Below are 16,083 nucleotides of genomic sequence, written 5' to 3' on the forward strand. Positions count from 1 at the left end.
TTCTGTTAAGCACAACTACGAGAACGGAATGGTTTGCCGTGTTAAAAAAAGAGCCTTAAAATAAGCTGATGGACAAACATTTGCATTACGTAGATGAGCTGTGTTTGTCGTCTGAAGGACGATACTTCATAATCCCAGTGAGGCACACTATTGCGATACTGTTCCAAGGGAAAGCCCAAATACTGTGTCTTCGGAGTCGCGCCTGATAACACAAAAAGGCATGATTTCGTGCTCTAGTATTCTAGCCAAAACACCTTTGATTTAACAAGGTTAAGAGCCCCACTCAAACTACCAAAAAACTGCTCAGTTACATGCAAAATCTCGAGCACATTTGTTTTATCAGAAGAGAAAACGGCAACGTCATCAGCATAAGCCAAAATTTTGATTTCACATTGCGATAGTCAGAAGTCAACAATTGTGTTTTTTTGGTACTCAGGCATAGGAGCTCAAGATAAAACGCGAATAACAAAGGCGAAAGCGGGCTGCCCTGTCTAACCGATTATTTAAGCGGAATAGGTTTGGTAAGCTTTTTATAGAAACGATCCGTCTTGCAGTGGACGTTTTGTAACATAGTGCTGTGCCTTTAAGCAATATATAACCAGTGTTTGTGCTCTTCAAGACTGCAAAGAAAAATTATTAGTCACTTTGTCAACAGCTATTGCCAATCAATCTAAATAACAGCCACTTGGATATCAAGTATCAATGGGAGTTCCTGTCATTATTCCTGGTGACGTTTGGTGTAGTACAGAGCACCCATCTACACCGACATCTTTTATTCTAGTGCATCCGTCGCGGACGTCATCCGACAGCTGTGACGTCCCGCTTTGCAGAGGTAAATCACACAGCCGCGAAAAAGCCTGGGTAGGTGCAGCATTTGGCGAATTTCAGCAGTAGGAAATTATTGACAAAATCCTCGGGGTTCCACACCATTGCCCTACTCAAGAGGTGAAACGGGCATTGCGGAGAAAACCAACCATTATACTCCATTTGATCAGAGTGATACTGGTTCCGGGGAAACAGCCATGCGGCTGGACAAGAATGCTTAAAACGAAATTTCAATATTTCAACAGTATCGCCATTCTCAACAGGGGCGAAGAATGGTGACCGAAATTCTGTTGCTTTGTCTGAATTGAAGAACAGAGAATAACTATTTTATTATGTAATGATCAGTATGGCAAATTACAAGAATAGACAATGTCCTCCTTGAGTATACAGAGGAAAAAAAAAGGCACAAACCCCGATTCTTGTACACCCGACACACAAGTGACCTCTCCCAACACCTTTTTATTTAAGCAGATAGGTTCTAAGGAGCACACCTGTCATGAAAAAAGGTCAGAAAAAGCCAGCCGTATTCTTCGATACAATCCGTTGGGCGAATAGGTTTTCGACTTCCATAACTCAAGCGCATTTGACAGCACAGAAGAAGGCACAAGAAAAAGAGACACGACACAAGAAGCGCTGAACACAGAACACTGTGTGTGTTATGTGGCTGCTTCTGTGCCGTCAAATGCATTGTAGTCGTGGAGGGTTCTCCGCCCTGCTTACAAAACGGTCATACTGGCGACAGCCCGGGGCTAACTGATTTTGACATCGCGCATAAGTACATCAACTGTGTATGCATGCGTAAAGTATAACACTCAGCGGGCGCATATTTTTTCAAGTTTGGCATATTTTTTGAGTGGATTCCGTGAGAAGGCTAGCGTAGCAGGGGGCGGCAGAAGGCTAGGTGGGCGGATGAGATTAAGAAGTTTGCGGGCATAGGGTGGGCGTCACTGGCGAAAGAAAGGGTTATTTGGAGAGACATGTTAGAAGCCATTATACTGCAGTGGGTGCAGTCAGGCTGATGATGATGATGAGGAAGACCGCTCTACCATGGCACATTTGCGGTTCTCGTCATCTTCCATTCTGCGAAATACTTCGCCGACGTCATTATGTGTACAATTTAGTTTGACACGAGCAGAAGGTTATAATTTATTCTAAGTTCGTGTTCCTTGAGCATTCTGGGCGTTTCCCCTGCGAGAGATGTTGCCATGGTAAGGATATTGCTCAGAAAACTCAAGGAGCCCAAAAGCGTTGATCCTTTACAAGCAAGCACGTCTGGGACCAAATTTTCTGGCGTTCCCTACATTCATTCCATATCCCACGATTTAAAAAAGGTGGGAGCACAAGCTGGCGTCGCAGTTTTATTGTCCGCTCCGAACTGTCTTGGAATGATGCTTGCAAAGTTGAGCTCATAACGTAAAAAAAGAAAACAGATTTGTGTTGAGAAACTCGGCCAGAAGCATGTTAGCTCCGTAAAGAAAGCAATTTATTCAGCTCCGCTGACATGTGGCACAACCTACGCTGGAAAAAAAAACCAGGCAAATATTTAAATGACTGGTGGTATGAGCATTGTTACAAAAATGAAATTCAACTTTCGGGAAACGTAAGTACCCACTGTGGGGCACATAAATGGGCACCAGACTAAACACTTCCGTTCTGGAAAGGGCTGAGAATCAGTTAACGAGAAAAATATTACAGGCCTTGGAAGCAGAAACGCGTGGTGAATGATGTGCCATCGATCCCAAAATGTCTATTGGCGACGGAGCTGGCGTACTTTGAGTACAAATTTGGGCAAGTTGTTTCGATTCTATAATTCTACAGAGCGAAATACGGAGATAAAAGGAAAACGGGGCGAGACAAACACGGCTCCGCAGGTTCAGTGCGTAAACATAAAAGTGTGCTGTATGGCCGGTTTTTTGTCTGGCGTGCAAGTCGGCATATATTTTATGTATGTTTATCGCTTGCAAGCATTATGCGCAGCACGAAATAACCGGCCAGTTGTTAGTGCGCCTTGTGTGTCTCGTGCGGTGTTCGCTGTCTGTAGTTTACATTTGGCATATTTTTCGCACTGACCTCAGACTGCCCAAGGTTTCAAAGCAGCAGCCCAAGATTGCGAAATCGATTCGTCTCAGCGTGTAAAAATGGTTCAGAGAGTGCCGTTACAAGAAGCAGCATTTCAGGAGAGTGGCGCACAGTTCTATAATACATCGATAGCTCCGCCGAACGCGACTTTGATATACGCGAAGAACAGTGCCATGCTTTTGCATGAGATCTTCAAGGGGATGTTCTGACTATCCCATATAAAAATAATTAAATATAACCAGGTTCGATATATCCGGGCTCGACTGTATTCACTTCACTATAAATTTTCAGCACCGGCGTATCCACGCCGGGTTACGCTTTCTTTACGGCAATGGTGTTACAATGTTTCGATTAGCTTAAAGTTGTCTCGGTAACCAGGCAAAAACATGTGGCAAGCTTAGCTTTTATGTTGCCTCCGTAGAATTAACATTTCCTAGGCCTATTGACGAAGTCTACTGGAGTCGCCGATATTGGAAGGTATGCGTGAGCGGACACTCATATTGGATAATTTTACGTTTTTTTTTTTTACAAATACAGCCATATTAAATGGAATCATGCAATATAAGCTGCTATTTCGCACACCGTATGTCCAGACACACCGGTAAGGGCGAAAAATGTATGAACTACTTTAGTCGAAGCAGCTGAGAAGAAGAAGACATAATTACTGAGTGTGGACCTAAGTCGACTGCAAGTTTGTCTTTTTTCATTGGGCAGTTACACGCGCTTTAAAGTCCGTGTGCGGAAGCTCAGTTAGAGACTTGAAATCGAAACCTTTTGATTTTGAAACTCCCCTTTATCTTAATCGTTCTCTTCATCGGTGTAAAGGCGAACAATACGATGCAGTAAACTGTCAATCAGTAAGTCAGACCTGAGAGCCAGGAGTGACCCAGATGGTCTCAGAGCCACGAGTAGCGCGTTGTTCTCTATACCTAAATGCCGAAAGTATGGCTAGTTTTGTGCAATGCAATATTACGGCAAAGCCGCAAAAGTGCACTGGCTGAGTAAGTTCAGGGCAACACTGCGCGCTTTTTTCTTCCTTTCATGTGCCACTTGTCTTTTCGGTGTAGCAATGCTATGGAGTTCTTCGCACGTTTAGAGAGACGTTTCTACTAAGGCTCCGCTTTTAACTTTTTCGCGCATGTTTCGAGGAATTCGAAAGGAAAACTGCCATTCAGTTTATGAGTGATGAGTGACGTCCGTCCTAACGATAAATACTTTCAACTGGCTCCAACTCAGGTCGCTTGTACAAGTGATCCCCTTTTCTCGCGATGCGTATGTGGTCGGGTCACAGCCGGTGGAACATGATGTACGGACCGTCGCCTGGTGAGGAGACCATGGCATAGTAGCTCATGATCATGCGGTCCTGAAAAAGGAGAAAAACGTGAACGAGAAAATGTTGCTTCATCATCGAAGACTCACTCCCATAGTGCGTGTATCATGCAACAGAGCAGTAATCTTGCCTTCATTGGTAATAGCTCTAATGCTACTGTACGCATTGGTTTATAGTTTGAGTGAGAGCTCTAATTCTCGTCCTCTTTAGATTTCGATGTTGATGAGGCAGTGACCTTCAGTACCTCACAAGGTCAAACAGAACTTAACTGCGTGGTTGTATGACCCAGTCTATGGTAGTATGACCACGTGATCATATGACTATGACCATTAGGCACCTGACCTTGACCTTTGGCCTCGACATTTGAATTGAGACAGTGCGCACCACATCGACAATGACCTTCAACGCCTCACAAATTCAAACCGAACTTAACTGCGTGGCGGTATAGCTCAAGCTATGGTAGTAAAACCACGTTATCACACAGCTATGACCATTGGGTATCTGACCTTGACCTTTGACCTTGATCTTGAAGTTTGATTTGAGACAGTGGAGACCATTCTTAACAGGCCTTTTTGCTCGTATAAATGGGTTCAAATCACGTTGAACCCGAGCGATTTTCTTTGTTATGTAAAGTTTACGCGTATTTAACTTCATGCTTGTTTTGTGCGGTAGCAGTAAGCGCGGTACTTGGGAAAAAAAATTGGCGGTGGTTTAGCTCTGGTTAAACCTGGAGTGACGCGATAGCTACAGCTGGCCGAGTGGAACTTGGTCACGTGACCAACCACGGGATCAGTCACGGCGCCGCGCCGCCGGCAGCTGCTCCGCACCACGTGACCAACCACGTGACAGCGTGGCGGCGCCGTGGCGGTGGCGGCGCCGCCACACTGAAGGCTCGAAATGCCATCGCTACAAAATAGCGGCGTTATCTGTGTGAAGCCTCGGCCAGTGAACCCTCTACGCTTCGAAAGCTTGTCCCACGAACCACCACCGCACAGCCAGGCGAGTGCCCGCGCACAACTCTCGACACTCACCATTAGTGAGACATATTGACTAGCGCAAACACAGACAGAGACCAAAGTAAGAGTAAGAGGCAGGACACACGCTAGACTTGCAACTGGATCTTTTACTTGAAAGACGGTATTTACCTGTCTCTTATTCTTGTCTCTTACTTTTACTTTGGTCCCTGTCTGTGTTTGCGCTAGTCAATATGCTTCACTGCTTCAACCAACTAGCCCAAATGAAAGCCTTAGCACTCACCATTAACCTCCAAAACCCACCCTCACTCGTTTACACAGCCGCCGCGGTGGCTGAGTGGTTATGGCGTTCGGCTGCTGGCCCGAAAGTCGCGGGTTCGATCCCCGCTGCGGCGGTCGAATTTCGATGGAGGCGAAATTCTAGAGGCCCGTGTGCTGTGCGATGTCAGTGCACCTTAAAGAACCCCAGGTGGTCGAAATTCCCGGAGCCCTTCACTACGGCGTCTCTCGTAGCCTGAGTCGCTTTGGGACGTTAAACTCCCATAAACCATAAACCAATCACCCGTTTACACCTTCCAAAACCGCCATCCACTACCAACCTAGCCAAATTTACCTTCTAGAGCCGCCACCCATAACCAACCCTCCTATCTCCGCCCCCTACAAGGCATCCCCCGCTAGAAGCACCACCCACTAACCATATCTTACCGAAACCAACCTCCACAATCGTCCAGTACAGCCATCCTCCTCTGCCCATAATCGCCCTCCTGAAAAATTCTGTCGTGCGCGTGAAGCCTCAGAGTAAGGTCATTCATAAGAGTAACGGGATCAAAGAAATCATCGAAGATAAATCGAAATGCTATCACAGCTTTCTCGCCTCAGCTTCAGTTATAGTCCTGTAATATTTTTTATCAAATTATTGCACGAATTGCTCTCCTAATAGGCGTTTCTTTTGTCTGCGAGGGACCGCGCAGGAGGTATTCATTATTTTTATTTTGTTTATTTAACAATCAGAGCAGAAGGCATTAAAGGAGTGGTGACAAATTCCAAAATACATGCTATGTTTCTTTGGATGGCCTCCGCTCCGGAATATGCATTTCTGTACAATGCCGTCGGTGAATTTAAAAATATGTTCCAAACTTTGAGGAAAGACCTTTAAAATAAGCGAACACAACACTAACACATGGGTGGAGATTTTGAAACACAGGGCAGAATCTGAAATGTTTTATTATTTTGCTGAACACTTAGGGCTATATCTCGGTTTTTAATTTCGGGTGGTGCTTGCTCATGTTACATGCATGTGGATCAGTTAAATGCAGTGGCATCATAAATGTAAGCAGCAATTGTAAACGAAAGTATGGGAAGAGCTACGGCCGAAACTAGTATGCTTTCAATGATTTCGTTCTTCAAGTACATTATGCTTACTGACGAACAAGGACTATAAAATTTTCTCACAACTTGGCGGCTGCTGCAAGCACGTTGTGTTTTCTTTTTTACTTTTATCCTTATAGTGCGCTAGTAAACTGAAACAGAAAAAAACTTTTGGGCAAAATTAAAACACATTCCTTCTCTGACATCCCGCAAGTTAACAGCAGTGATGCTCTGATGAGAATAAAGCTGCAAAGATTGACACTTCAATCGTCACTGACCGCCGAAGAAAGCACTTCATGTGGTTTTATTTTAGCCTGTGTGTTTCAGTATTGAAACTGTAGACATGCTCAACAATTCTGGTCAAAAACATGCTTGAGCGCGAAACCGTTTGTGAACGCAATTTTTTTTCAATTTTAGATGTCACTATAACAATCTATAAGTATCCGCGGATCACCGGACGTATTCTTGCATTTTTTTCTCTATTAACGTTTTTGCTATCGTGAAAAGCGTCGCCCACTGGTTTTCTGTGGCAGACTTTACTGTTCGATGCAATAGGTGGAAACGCTGTAAAATAAAAATTTTGCTACATATCAGGAGAATGGACTATTACTTTCAATATTTCCATGACAGTTCCTCACAATTTTCTAATTTTCAAAATTTTTGCCCCACAACGCTGCACATGACAGGTGCGTACACTTGCTGTCGCTACCTGAAAGCCTGTTTGCGTAACCTGACCTAAGCGTCTTGTACAGTAGTTGTGGTCATATAATTAAGAGGAAACCCCCAATGTGGAGTAGTTTTGTAATAAGAATTCATTGGCATCCACCCAAGCGCAGACATACAGCTATAAGAAAAGCTATACAGCTATCTCGGAAACTTCGCAGTTAAAGAAAAATTCGTCCTTGTCCGGGGTTCGAACCCGGGACCACCTCTACCAAATGAGCTAACCGGGACGGCAAGCTTATGGCAGGGCGAGAGCGAATTATCAATTACTGGAAGTGAGAACAGTGTTGGCGAAACATTTGACCAACAGTGTTCCCACTTCGACTTTTTGATCAATTCGCTCTCGCCCTACCATACGCTTGCCGTCCCGGTTAGCTCAGCTGGCAGAGCGACTGCTGCGGTGATGAAGCGGTGGTCCCGGTTTCGAACCCCGGACCTGGTTTCGATCCCCGGACTGGCTAGAACCTGACAGTCATTTTATTCTCGTCATTATCGGTGTGTTGATGTTACAGGTCATGTCCCTGCCTCTCTTCGGGCAGTGATAAAGTGCTGCAGCTCTGAAGACCGTAATATTGGGTATGAACGAGTCTTGCTGCACTTATGTCTGAATCTCGACACCTTTAACTGTTTCTAGAGGCATGTGAATCGATAGCATTTTTTGACAGCAACCTTCATAATCATCGAGCAGTGACCTAATGCACTGTACCGGGGCTCAGACCGAGCTGGACGCCCGTTAGTTCTTTTAACATAACAGAAATAACTTTCCTTGAAAGCTGATAAACCGTCCGTGATTACGTGACAATCGACCAAGGCCGCCTTTTGGTTACTTGTTACCAATGGCGGCCTTTTGACAAAAGCACAGTATTGCACTGTATTCTTTTTACTTGACGCCACTGTGGAAAGCTGAGGGTTGAAAGGACGCTCGAAGGATCTCTTGTTTGCATATGCACACGACCTGCACCTTTGTTTGAAGGGTCAGTGCACTGTGGCGGTCAGTGATAAGTGTATGCAACTTAAAAAACAAACATGCAACCGTCCAAGGTCATTGCCCAGTTGCGGCGAAGACTGACAAGAAGCAGCCTCTAAAGTGGGTGCCAGTTTAGAGCGACATTATATTACTTCATCATATTTCCGATAATATATTCCGACTGACTATAAAAATAAAAACCTAAAACACGCCGATTTACGGGAAAAGTTATTTCAAACAAGAGGCAGCTTCTTTTGAGAGAGCTTACTAATGCTGCTAAAGTTTGTCTGCACTGTGTACAGCAATCATTTGCGCCAAGAAATGGCTACAATATAAGCGCAGAGCCAGTGTCTCCGATCTTTTATAACGAATGTATTGGTTATAAAGTAGTTTATAACCACCAGCTAACCAAGCTAACGAAACATGCCACAGAGAGTGCCAAAGGTAAGTGGAGGCCACGGGACCGATTCCGAGTTGTACTGGACATTGAACTATTCTTCCATTCACATATATATCCGCATGCAAGATGCCGATGCCGTTGCATGACTCCGATTTCGCTTTGCTTGGAGCACCTTCAGTGCGACTTTGAACTGTCCGCATCATGTATTCCATTTCTCAAAGCAACTGTCCCTGGATTTCTTGTTAGGCTGCGCAGAATATTTAGCGTCTGTTCGACCAAACTGTAAAGGTCTGTTGCCCGCCGGCTCACAACCTATAGACCATTTTCTCATGGCCGCCGCCATATTGGGAAGCTGGCGCCCTCTAGTGTTCAGTCTGGAAACGACCGCCATACTTGTATGTGCGATCGCATTCGTGGTGCACATACCTAACAGGACGTAAGTGGGACAAGTCGGCAATGCGGAGCTTCCGCATTCATTTTTTCACGCTCTAAAACTGCGCACTGGTAGAAAAATCTTTTCAAGCAGCAGTGATGTCCTTCCGTCAAGAAATGGCGGAAACACCAGTGGATTATGGCGTCGCAGGCGCCTCTTCCATCGGGTTGACGACTCACATAAGTGAAAAGATATATGACGAGTCTGGTGTAACCTACGTGGTGAAGGGCAACTCTCAAGCGACTTTCCGTGATATTTGAGTCAGCTTGAGAGAGAGAGAAAGTAGCGTAACCAGCTAGGAATATTGCTGGAAGCTAGCGAAGCTAGTCATTCCTTGACGACTGTTTTAAGTGTGATGTTAGTCGCATTTTATTTTTACGTAGGCCTAGTGTGTGTACACTCAGTCTACTGTCCGAAACTCTAACGGTTATGAATTTGTTTTCTGATGGCTGGCGTCGGTATCTGAGAAGCGAATTTTTCGCCTCTTCCATCACTCTTACAGTGGAATATCCTGCGGTCACGAATCGATTGTCGCGCCGAATAACGGAAATATAGACATAGGCGCTAGGCAGGGGATACAAGTGAGTTCTTTAATATGTATCAGCGACTGACAGACAATACACGGCAGTGAGCTCTTGCCCGGTTCTTTTGGATCTGAACACTGTGGCACAATTTTGAAGTGACGAAAAAGCGCATCGAAATCTTTCATACAAACACCCATTAAGAGAACAACGCCTTCACATACAAAAAAAACGAGGTCAAGGCATCTCCTTCCTTTTTTTGTCAGTATGTAGTCAGCTCTCATGATACGCCTACCGCAAATTTTGATCTGTGTGAAAGTTACCTTCAGGCACTGTGATTTTCTAGCGCATTTGATGCAGACCAATTCCCCTGTGAGAAATAATGACTTCTTTTCACATACCCGTATGCGCACGTGTAGAAGCGCTGGCATCGCCAGCGGCGCTGATGAAGATCTGCCTCGCGCATCAGAGAACGCTCCCATTAACCAGCCCGGCCAGCCAGCCACGTCAACAACCCGTCTCCGCCGGCTCACCAGCCGCGGCTACCGGGACGTCCAATAAATGTGGTTCACCCTCCACATTCTGGTGACACGGACGTGATTCAGAATGTGGATGGTGAACCACATTTATTGGACGTCCCGGTAGCCGCGGCTGGTGAGCCGGCGGAGCGGGTTGTTGACATGGCTGGCTGGCCGGACTGGTTGATGAGAGCGTTCTCTGATGCGCGAGGCAGATCTTCATCAGCGCCGCTGGCGATGCCACCGCCGCTACAGCTTCACTGTACAGAATAATATCCCATCTAGCGACACCCCGTCGTCAAGAGTGATCTGCTCAGATAAAATTCACCACCTGATTTTTCGCCTGCTCACAAAATGCCTGTGTTCCAACCATCTAAACATTTTTCGGACACCGCTGTAAAGTTTCAATAAAATTGGACTGCACTATGAAGGTCCACTGAATCATTCGGATGAAGCGTGCGTGCACTGCTGGCTGTGCTGTTGAAACTAGGTCAGTAGCAAATACTTCCAACCTTATATCCTAACTTAATGACGGCCCAGCGAAGACGCTGGCGTAAGCGTCGCTTCTGCCTTCCATGCACTTTCCTGGATAAGCCAGTAATTGTCATCACAGCGTCGCAGACAATTACTCTAAGGAAAATTAAGTGTGCTTCTATTGACTACTGTGAAGCGGTCACGAACAGGTCGCTAACCCAGCAGCTGCAGCGCGTAATACACAAATCTGCTCTCTTGGCATTGATTCGCTCCCTCTATGCAGACAAACATTCGGAGAGATCATTTTGGCATTGCTCTACAGTGAAGATGTTTTTCTTTATAGCAGCCAAAAGCTGGAGCGCTGCATCTAGAGAATTTTACTTTTGACAAGATTAATGGATTGCAGAAGATGTCCCAAGCACATCATTGAGCTGTTAAGTTATCTCAAGTAAACAAATCTCGACAGAAAAAAAATGTTTAAGAAATCGGCAAATAAGGCTCAAAGCAACAAAAACATTGATCACAAAGCTGACCAAATACTAATGTCACTTCATAATGAACATGAGTTCTGAAATACACCAGCGCAAGAACGTGAAGCATAGCCATTGTCCACGTACAAGCATGGTGTCAGCCGTCGCATTGAACAATAATCTAACACAGATCACAAGTCTCTCCCCTCGCAATCGGGTGCTGCTAAAGCTAAATGGAAAGTGTCGAAAAGAACAACGCTATTCTTCACTAATGAGAGAGTCGATGTCGTATGCTGAGCCCCGATGCTGTATGTCCTTCAGCTCAGAAAAACAGGCACTTGTGGGTAGTCACACCGCTCACACGACAGGAAAATGCTTGAGCGAAGGCCGAGGCGTTGGCCGCCAGGTTGCACATGGCGCGTGCCTGGCTGAGCGGCTGCTCTTCGCAGAAGTGGCTGCAGTAGCTCACGTAGAAGGTCTGCGTGACGCTCAGCCCTTCCAGAGACTTCAGCTGCAGCGGCGACCCGTCACCGGCCGCCGCGGTGTTCATGGCCACCAGGGACAGGTCCAGGGCAAAAAGGTCTGTCAAGAATCGCTGCTCGGCCGAAGCGTTCGCCTTGGACACCCGGCACTCCCGACTCTGCAGTAGTAAGACGCGGACAGGGTTCGATTTCAAAGTCACGTGACGCAAGACGGCACAGAAACCACGCCCATTTTTTTAGACCGAGAGCTCTGCGCCTCGGGGTACCACTTCCGATTTCGAGGTGGATGACACAATGATCTTCAATGCCTCACAAGGTCACACCGAAATCAACTGCGTGATGGTGTCGCCTAAGCTATGGTAGCATAACCACATGATCATATGACTATAGACCACTTGGTACCTACCTGACCTCGATCCATGACCTTGACATTTGATTTGAGACACTGGGCACCGTAAAGGATTTCGTAAAGGATATTCCACAATAGATCATATTCACGCTATCAATCAGGTGATAGAGAAATGCGCAGAATATAACCAACCTCTATATATAGCTTTCATTGATTACGAGAAAGCATTCGACTCAGTGGAAACCTCAGCAGTCATACAGGCATTGCGTAATCAGGGGGTAGAAGAGCCTTATGTCAAAATACTGGAAGATATATATAGCAACTGCACAGCTACTATAGCCCTCCATAAAGTCAGCAATAAAATTCCAATAAGAAAGGGCGTCAGGCAAGGAGACACGATCTCGCCAATGCTGTTCACCGCATGTTTGCAGGAGGTATTTCGAGGCCTGAATTGGGAACAGTTGGGAATAAGAATAAATGGAGAATACCTAAATAATCTGCGATTTGCTGATGACATTGCCTTGCTGAGTCACTCCGGAGGTGAACTGCAAATCATGATCAATGAGTTAGACAGGCAGAGCAGATCGATGGGTCTAAAAATTAACATGCAGAAAACCAAGGTAATGTTAAACAGCCTAGCAAGGGAACAACAGTTCACAATTGGCAGCGAGAGCCTAGAAATTGTGACGGAATACGTCTACTTAGGGCAAGTAGTGACAGCTGATCCGGATCATGAGAGGGAGATAACTAGAAGGATAAGAATGGGGTGGAGCGCATATGGCAAATTCTCGCAGATCATGAGTGGCAGTTTACCAATATCCCTCAAGAGAAAAGTCTACAACAGCTGTATCTTGCCGGTACTCACCTACGGGGCAGAAACGTGGAGGCTAACGAAAAGAGTTCAGCTTAAGTTAAGGACAACGCAGCGAGCCATGGAAAGAAAAATGATAGGTGTAACGTTAAGAGATCGGAAGCGGGCAGAGTGGGTGAGGGAACAAACACGGGTTAATGACATCCTAGTCGAAATCAAGAGAAAGAAATGGGCTTGGGCAGGGCATGTAATGCGAAGGCAGGATAACCGCTGGTCTTTAAGGGTAACGGAGTGGGTTCCAAGAGAAAGTAAGCGTAGCAGGGGGCGGCAGAAGGTTAGGTGGGCGGATGAGATTAAGAAGTTTGCAGGCAAAGGGTGGATGCAGCTGGCAAAGGATAGGGTTAATTGGAGAGACATGGGAGAGGCCTTTGCCCTGCAGTGGGTGTAGTAAGGCTGATGATGATGATGATGATGACTGGGCACCACATAGACTATGACCTTCAAAGCCGCACAAGGTCAAACAGAACTTAACTGCTTGGTGATAGGGCCCAAGCTTTCGTAGTATTACCACGTGATCATATGACTATGACCATTGGCGACTTGACTTCAATTGAACCTTGACCTTGGCATCTGATTTGAGAGAGTCGGCTCTACTACGTAAACTATGACCTCAACGCCTCACAAGGTCAAACCAAACTTAACTGCATGGTGGAATGGTCCAAGCTATGCTTGCATGACCACGTGATCATATGACTATAACCATTGAGTACCTGACCTTGATCTTTCACCTTTACCCTTTACCTGGACGTATTATTTGAGACAACGGATGCCATTCTTAACCGAGCTTCCGACCCTATAACTAGGTTCAAGTCACGTTGAACACCAGCCATTTTTTTTTTCAAAAAGGCCTCACCTGGAACCAGTCTTTCCAGTAGTTTACAGCGGTAGTAACATGAAAAATGGAAGGGATAACAAGGGCCAGGTTGATCTTTAAGTACGGCCTTTTAAAGACCAACCAACGATAGACACACGTATTCTTGATTGCGTTCTGCGCTTACGTGTATTCTATTTTCGTACTTATTTTCGTTCTCCTGACCCCGCACGAACTGCGGTTTGCAAAAGAAAAAGACAACTGGTGCCCGGCACTCGTGTTGTGCTCCCCTTGGTCCTGTGGCAAGCGGCGTTACCTGCTATATATATAAACACGTTCCGCCAAGGAGACCAAGCCACACCTTTGTACAGTCATGGACAAAAGTTTCCGGTGTGCAGATTTGCGAAAAAAATAAATTTATTGCGGCGCGGTCAGGCACAGCATGTCACCGTAATGCGTAGATATGCCGAGACGCCTTTTCATATACTAGACTAATGCCACCTGACTGGTTGGCGAGGTGAAGAAATATATTTTTCTTTCTATTTCAGAATTCGCATCCAGCAAACTTTTTTTCATGACTGTACACGTCAGTCGATGAATTGCTATTGGTAGACAGCGTCCGAGAGTGGAGGCGTAAAGCGGTAGGTGCGAAGCATTCATAACGACGACCAAATGAACGCTGCGGAGAAGGCTTAGCAATTCATCTGAATGCTGCTAAGTGGCGTGACAGTCATCTAGCCGCAGTCCCGGACCAGTCATAGTGCCGCGCATCGATACATCAGGCGTTTCTAAGATGGCTTGCTCACAGAGCTCTCTGGTATACGCACGGTGGTGCCAATCTTGGTGCGCCAGATGAGGGGTCGGCCGGCGTGGTCGCGGCTCCGTCCCCTCTCGTCCACGGCGCGGGCGAGCTGCCGCGCAAGCTGGAAGCCCAGTCCCGCGTACGTCATCACGTGCGACCCTCGGCTCAGGTACGAGGGCGGGAACACTGCGGCCAGCCCCAAGAGCACCAGGTTCAGCGCGTACAGGTAGATTACCCGCGCCGAACGCCACCGGTATCTGGAACGCCGGAGCGGATGCCGCAGGTTTTGACGACCGAAGACACATTTTAAATGACGTGCATGCACAGCAGCAAAATAATTTCTTCGAATAGAGTGTGCAGTGATTAGAATATAAGCGGTCATCACTGCCATCGTCACCTCTGCCTAGATATGAAACTCAAAAATAAAAAGCTTGAAAATTTTGCACCACAGGCTGCATTGACACCTTCGAGAGTACGAGCTGCAGCTGATGGCTAAACGTTGAAGTATTCCTAGCACAGCCAGCCCTCTGTGCTCTATCTTGGGTTTTTATGATTGGATGACCCCTGGCCGTCGCAAATGGGGCGATAGACTACGCAAACATGCACAAAAAAACTTGGTATTACCGAATCATATTCTTATTGCTTCCGTTTAAATGCAGTCGCCATAGCAGGGATCGATTCCGCGAACAACCTGTGCTCAAGAGACCGACGTCGGAGCAACAGCGCAAGTGCGAAAGCGGAAGCGTCACGAGTGCATGCAGTGCAGCAGCAGTTCCTGAAGTCGCCACGCCCTGTGCACAGCCAGCACGCTCCACTGAGCGCACATATTAGCGTGCTAAAGTTCTGGAGCCACATACCTGGCCAGCATGAGGCTGCCGTAGTAAAGGTTTCCAGTAGAAGACCGGAGGGCCTTGCGTGACTCCAGCCACGCGCCAAAGAACGAGCGGGTGTCACTCGGGAACGCACTGTACAGCAGGTCGAGCACCTGCGAAAAGTTAGGCGAAAGTCAGTCGCCGGTCACAACAGTGGTCTCGTCAAGTCTGGCGCTACTTTCGCACAGACTTCGTCCGAGTTGCGGTCGCCGATTCAAAACGTTACAGCAATTTTCATTATCATTGAATAACACCATGGTTAAGACACTTCGATCTGAAACGATTTAGTGATTTCCTTCCAGAACTTGTTGGCCCGGTTAGGACAAGAGACCACTTCCACGGTGGAATGGGCTAGTTCCGCGTTCACAACATAGACAACACTCAATTGGTCGCCATCGAGGTTTAATGTGTGCCAGTAACTTACCCCGTTTTCACCATCGGATGAGTCGAAATGTTCCGTGTGAAAAAGAAGGCCACAATTTCAATGTAGGTGCCCTGTTCTCAACGGTCGTTGTTCGCGCTTAACACCAATAGTTCAGGCCGCCCCAGAGTTAATTCACTTTGCGGTTCAGTGACCGGCATCCTGAGACGTCAAGCAACAATGGACGCCTCTAACCTCTAACTGTACGAATGGCTCCGGCGGCCAGAAACTCCTGTACAGATGCACGGCAATCTTGAGCATCGCGTCTTTCTTGGTTTCCGTCGCGATGACACTGGAACCGCGCAGAAGGTTCGTCAATGCCTCGGCCGTCCGGTTGAGCACGGCCACCACTCTACCCCGTTCCTCAGAGCGGAAGGTTTCCAGGAACACCGG

At 46.6% G+C, this 16,083-nt stretch overlaps 1 protein-coding gene and 1 non-coding gene across 2 annotated transcripts; one reads left to right on the top strand and one right to left on the bottom strand.

The window, feature by feature from the left end:
* Positions 1 to 4,189: 4,189 nt before the first annotated feature.
* Positions 4,190 to 14,545, bottom strand: LOC144102453 (uncharacterized). Its single transcript, XM_077635720.1, has 3 exons — positions 14,423 to 14,545; positions 11,444 to 11,722; positions 4,190 to 4,267 (listed from the first exon to the last, which is right to left on the bottom strand). Exons 1-3 carry the CDS (start codon positions 14,543 to 14,545, stop codon positions 4,190 to 4,192), a joined length of 480 nt encoding a protein of 159 aa, XP_077491846.1.
* On the top strand, positions 5,531 to 5,604 carry TRNAS-GCU (transfer RNA serine (anticodon GCU)). The gene has a single exon. It is a non-coding gene; the product is annotated as a tRNA-Ser (tRNA).
* Positions 14,546 to 16,083: the final 1,538 nt, after the last annotated feature.

Source organism: Amblyomma americanum, chromosome 8 (assembly GCF_052857255.1).
Source record: "Amblyomma americanum isolate KBUSLIRL-KWMA chromosome 8, ASM5285725v1, whole genome shotgun sequence".
In the NCBI taxonomy this organism is placed as follows: Eukaryota; Metazoa; Arthropoda; class Arachnida; order Ixodida; family Ixodidae; genus Amblyomma; species Amblyomma americanum.

Bases quoted from the DNA above. Each gene is read 5' to 3' on its own strand.
- LOC144102453 (XM_077635720.1), bottom strand. From the start codon at position 14,545: ATGACGTACGCGGGACTGGGCTTCCAGCTTGCGCGGCAGCTCGCCCGC. The intron at 11,723-14,422 runs GTGCGTATACCA...TTACTACTGCAG, and splicing joins GCACCAAGATTGGCACCACC to AGTCGGGAGTGCCGGGTGTC. The intron at 4,268-11,443 runs GTGAGCGGTGTG...CTCCTTTTTCAG, and splicing joins CTCAAGCATTTTCCTGTCGT to GACCGCATGATCATGAGCTA.